Source organism: Xenopus laevis, chromosome 5L (genome assembly GCF_017654675.1).
Source record: "Xenopus laevis strain J_2021 chromosome 5L, Xenopus_laevis_v10.1, whole genome shotgun sequence".
In the NCBI taxonomy this organism is placed as follows: Eukaryota; Metazoa; Chordata; class Amphibia; order Anura; family Pipidae; genus Xenopus; species Xenopus laevis.
In genome coordinates, this window is record NC_054379.1 from 66,654,036 (window position 1) to 66,659,748 (window position 5,713).

At 43.1% G+C, this 5,713-nt stretch overlaps 1 protein-coding gene across 1 annotated transcript; it reads right to left on the reverse strand.

Moving 5' to 3' along the window:
* Positions 1-3,412: 3,412 nt before the first annotated feature.
* LOC108716144 (lamina-associated polypeptide 2, isoforms alpha/zeta-like) lies at positions 3,413-5,232 on the reverse strand. The gene is made up of 2 exons (XM_041562847.1): positions 5,164-5,232; positions 3,413-5,073 (listed from the first exon to the last, which is right to left on the reverse strand). The coding sequence occupies exon 2, from the start codon at positions 4,873-4,875 to the stop codon at positions 3,676-3,678; it is 1,200 nt and encodes a 399-aa protein (XP_041418781.1). The 5' UTR covers positions 4,876-5,073; positions 5,164-5,232; the 3' UTR covers positions 3,413-3,675.
* Between the last annotated feature and the right edge of the window lie 481 nt (positions 5,233-5,713).

Here is a 5,713-nt window from a genome sequence, read left to right on the forward strand (position 1 = left end):
GGGTTAATCCCTCCTGTTGTGAGAAAGGCACAGTAAGTGACGAATAAAAGGACTTCCCCCAGCTCTGGCGCCCATTCTTTCTGCCTGATTACAATACCTCTGGAAGGGAAGCCCCTGCTCACTGCCATGTTCCAGTCCAGGAAATGAAAATCTCGGTAAGTATGATATGAATTTCAGTTTTCCTGTTCCTTTCACATGGCAGTGGGCACACAAAGGGACAAGCTAAGCATTTAGGGAGGGACAAAAAAACATAGACCAAGAACTGCAATTATACATTTATTCAGCAGTAGCCGCCTCCAAAATTGAATGCCCAAAACAGGCTAGATCCTTAGAATATTTATCAAACTTGTAATGTTTGGAAAAAGTGCAAAAAGATGACCAAGTGGCCGCTCTGCAGATTTCTTCTGCTGATACCTGGGCTCTGAGTGCCCAGGAAGCTACCATCCCTCTGATGGAGTGTGCTTTAGGTGCTGGTTCCGGTGCTGACTGTAATGAATATGCTGTCACGATGCACTGCTTCAACCATCTTGCAATCGTGCTTTTAGTAGCTATGTTTCCTGAATTATTACTTCCAATGGTCACCAAAAGGCAATCTGTTTTTCTGAAAGTTTCCACTTTCTTAAAGGGGAACCGTCACCCAAAAAAATTATTCCAAATCCTATTTTATCACATTAGTCAAGCAAAATTAACTTTAATTACACTATATAAATTTTTTGAATCTTGTTTCCTTCAGTCTGGGAATTCAAAATGATAGCAAGCAGGCAGCAGCCATTTTGTTGACACTGCTTTTAAGGAAAGCCTTGTATCATCTCAGAATCTTGTTTGTGCACCAGAATGGGGGACCTGATGTCCATCCCCATGCCCTGGCTACACAATTAAATGGTAAAGAGAATGGGGGAATGTGGGGAGAGCAGTGACATCTAGGAAGTGCTGAATGGAAAGTGAAAGTAAATGTCTGCCCCGCCTCTATGCCCATGGCATAGAGGAGGGGCAGACAATATTTGATTGACAGCTGAGATTTTTAAATGAGCTTACAACAGCTATGAATGCTTTAATAAAAAACAGAAATTGGATTTCATGTTTAATTTGAAAAGGACTTTTATTACACAGATTTTTGTGTTTGGGTGACAGGTCCACTTTAAGGTAAATCCGTAAGCATCTGACTACATCCAAGGAGTGAAGCTTTTCTTCTTGTTGATTTTGTGGTTCAGGATAGAATGCAGGTAAGATTAGTTCCTGCTGCTGATAAAATCTAGATGGTACTTTGGGTATGAATCTATCTTCCGTTCTGAGTACCACCTTGTCTGGAAAGAAGGATAGCTTAGACGGTTTAATTGATAATGCCTGCAATTCTCCTACCCTTCTGGCAGATGTGATGGCTAATATGAATACTGTTTTGAGGCACAGATTTTTTTAAAGATGCTTCCTCTAATGGTTCAAAAGGGTGTTCCATTAACGCTTTTAAGACCAACGAGAGGTCCCAAGATGGAACTTCTGATCTGATGATAGGGCAAAGTTTTTTCAATCCCTGAAAAAATCTTTTCAATAGGATTCCTGAAGCCCAGTGAAAGTCAGTGTGTGCTGAAATCGCCGTAACCTGTCCTTTAAGTGTAGAAATACTTATATTGCGTTCTACCCCTGCTTGTAGAAATTCTATGATGGTGACTTCAGATATTCTGAAAGGGTCATGACCTCTTGCTTTGCACCATTCTACAAAGACCTCCCAAGTTCTGGCATACTTTATGTGTGTCGATTTTTTCTTTGAAGCTAAAATGGTAGATACTGTGGAGTCGGATAATCCCAACCGATTAAGCTTTAGCCTTTCAGTTTCCAGGCTGCTAAGGCCCAAAGGCCTGGGTTCGGATGTAACGCCATTCCCTGGTGGAGAATTGTTGGAACTATTGGAAGGTGGAATGGCTCCTCCTGTTTAAGCTGCATCAGTATCGGAAACCAAGCTCTTCTGGGCCACCAAGGTGTCACAATGACCACATTTGCCTTGTCTGTCCTGATTTTCTTGAGGACTTTCGGTATCACAGCTAGAGGTGGAAAGATGTAAGCCCTAGAAAAGGCATCCCAAAATATCGTTTGACTGTTCTTTCCCCAAGAACAAAATGTTGCAATCTTCTTGTTCTGAGATGTTGCCATCAGGTCTATGGAGAAGGGACCCCACTTGTTGTCGATCAGATAGAAAATTTCTTGACTGAGTTCCCATTCTCCCACTGTCGGGAATTTCCTGCTGAGCTGATCCGCTAGGCAGTTCTGGACTCCCGGTATGTAACAGGCCGACAGACCTATTAGGTTCTCTTCCGCCCACGAAAAAATAGCTATGGTCGTGCTCAATAACGTTTTTGATTTGGTTCCCCCTTGCTTGTTTATGTAATTGACCACGGTAAGATTGGACTTCTTTCCCTCTGACTATTTTGTGGAATCTGGTCAGGCTTAATAGAACTGCTTTCAATTCTCTACAGTTGGAGCTCTTTCTGCTGTCTTCCTTGGACCAAATTCCTTGGCATGTTTGTCTCCTGCAATGTGCTCCCCAGCCTATTCTGCTGGCATCCGTCGTGACTGTTTCCATGGTTTTTGGCATGAAAGATATTGTTTTTTTTCAAGTTCTCTTCTTCTAACCACCAAGCTAGGGATAGTATAGTTTTCTCTGATAAAGAAATGGTCTGGTTCGACTCTGGATGGCCTTTGCTCCATTGTGTTAGGAATTCCATCTGTAGTGTTCTCGTATGAATCCTTCCCCATTTGACCGAGTCTATTGTAGAGCTCAGTTTCCCGAGGACTTGCTGGCAGAATTTCACTGAAACTTTGTGTTTTGCGCAAATCTGCTGTACTTGATATTGAATATCTGGTATTTTCTCTAGGGGGAGTCTCAGATGGCCTTCTTGTGTGTTGATTGTTGTTCCTAAGAACAATATTTCCTGAGTTCGGGTCAGAAGTGACTTTTCCCAATTTATTAACCAGCCCCAACTCTGTAGAGTGGTTACCACAATCCTTAGGTGCTCTGTCAGCAACTGGCAATAAGAAGCTTTTATGAACAGATCTTTTAGATAAGCAAAGATCTGAATTCCTTTCATACGAAGGTGTGCTAAAAGAGGTGCCAAGATCTTTGTGAATACCCTGGGACCTGTCGCCAACCCGAAAGGGACTGTCTTGTATTGAAAATGTTTCCCCAAAATGAAGAAACGCAGAAATTTCCTGTGTGGTTCCCATATTAGAATATGAAGGTAGGCATCCATCAGGTCGATCTTTGCCATCCAATCTCCATGGCAGATGTGCATCATAATTGTTCTGATGGATTCCATTTTGAATGTTCTTACATGGAGATTTTGGTTGAGACTTTTCAAGTTGAGTATTACTCGAATCAAACCGTTGTGTTTCTGTTTGAGGAATAAATGGGAATATATTCCCGAAAAATTACTTCTTTTTGGAACTTCCTCTATGACTCCCTTGTCCAAGAGGTCCAGAATGGCAGATTGGAGACATTCTCTGTCTTGGTCTGATCTCTGTCTGTCTGATGACACAAATTTTCTTTTGGGTATATTCATCAGTTTCAATGCATAACCCTCCACAATCGTATTGAGGACCCAGGAATCTTGTATATGTTGAGCCCACACTGTCCCAAACGCCCTTAATCTGCCACCTACTTGGGCCAGAGGGGCTTGCGCACCTTCATGCTGTTTTCTTCTCATGTTTCTGATCTCTTTTGTCTTGGTTACGAAACCTGGATCTCCAGGGCTGATGGACAAAGGGTTTTCCTGGTTTGTATTGTTTGGTATCCCGAAATGAAGGCTTTTGATTTCTGAAATTTCTTCTATCTTTACGATCTTGCGGCAGAAAAGCTGATTTCCCAGCTGACGCCTTGGAGATTATTTGATCTAAATGTTCCCCAAAAAGGAATTCTCCTTTAAATGGCAGGGAGCAGAGGTTATGCTTGGACTGAGAGTCCGCGTGCCAATGACGCAACCACAGTGCTCGTCTGGCTGCAACTGCAAGGCTCATGAATCTGGCTGCGACCCTTGCTCCCTCAAGGGAGGCTTCAGAAGCAAAACTGTTTGCTGTTTTAATGTCTTGAATTATATCCAGAATTTTATCTTGATCTGCTCCTTCTTTAACCGCTTTCTCAACCTCAGATATCCAAATGCTGTTGGCTCTGGTGAGTGATGTGGTTGCTACCGTTGTTTTGCAAGCCTTCCCTCCTGCAAGGTACAGCTTCTTTAGAATGGCATCTTGCCTTCTTTCCATGGCATCTTTGAGGGAAACTCCCTCATCCACTGGCAATGTTGTTCGTCTAGCCACTCTGGTGATTGCTGCATCTACTTTGGGCACAGAATTCCAAGATTTTACATCTTTTTCTGAAAAAGGAAACATTCTGTTAAACCTCTTAGATTCCCCCAGTTTTTTGTCAGGGGTTTCCCATTCCGTATTTATCATGCTGGCAATCACATCATGGACCGGAAACACCTGTGTTTTCTTTTCTCTAGATCTGAACATTTTATCTTGTTTGGGTAGTGGTTCTTCTTCATCTAAATCTAGTGTGATTCTCATGTGTCTTATGAGTGGCTCAATAAAATCAATGAAAGCTGATTCCTCTGCTTCTTCTGTATCTGTTTCTGATTTTTCCCCTTCAGAGGAAGTAGAATCTCTTTCTTGTACTGTTCTAGATGATCCGGCTGTCGTCCCTGCACTGGCAGCAGGTATGCATCCTTGTTTACTCAGATTATGCATTACTTTACCCGTGACTTCATCTACCATAGTAGCCATGGATTGCTTAAAGGTGGATTGCATCCAGTCCATCATGTTATTCAGTTGTTCCATGGGAGGATTGCTAGCCTCCATTAGGCATTTTTTGCACAGCCTTTTATCCAGCATGGCCGGTTCACCACATGCTATACACTCCCGTCTGGAACTTGTACATCTTTCTGACTGATTTTCCTGTGATGGGCTCCTATAAATAAAAAGGAGTAAAGTTACTTACTTTTTGAAAAGTCAGTCCCAAAAGCTCTCTCCTTAGATAATGCTTACCCCCTTGAGCCTGAGTGTGAACGCCTGTGACTCATTACAGACAGCCTGCAAGAGATATGTACACCACAGGTTAGTCATTTTACCAAACCTGAGCTCCCAGCATGTTTTAATCCATATCCACAGGTAAATACTTACACCTGGGACCAGCAATGCACTACTTCAAGCACTCTGCTTCTTTTTAACAGCAGTAAGACGCCAGACAAAAACAGCATAAAATGTTTGAAATGTTTGTCTACACCACGCCTCCCGTCCCTTTAAATCTTACCAGGAAGTGCGCACAGTAGTGCTTCCGGGTTAGGCATGACATCATAGGGCGCATCAGCGTGTTATTGCGCATGCGCCATCTGAAGATCGGCATTGCGACTTACAGCGCTGTAGGCAACGGATGGCCATAAGCCCGCCGGCTTCTCCTGCGGCTCACATGAGAACCTGTATCTCGGCCAGAGGAGCTTCAAACAGAGGAGAGCAGCTCTGCAGGTACATTGTGGGGGTATTGCATGACAGGAAGAAAAAGAATGGGCGCCAGAGCTGGGGGAAGTCCTTTTATTCATCACTTCCTGTGCCTTTCTCACAGCAGGAGGGATTAACCCTTTGTGTGCCCACTGCCATGTGAAAGGAACAGGAAATAGATATTCTAGTGCAAATAAAACAGATTTCATTGGGAAAATCACTCCCACACTGTAGT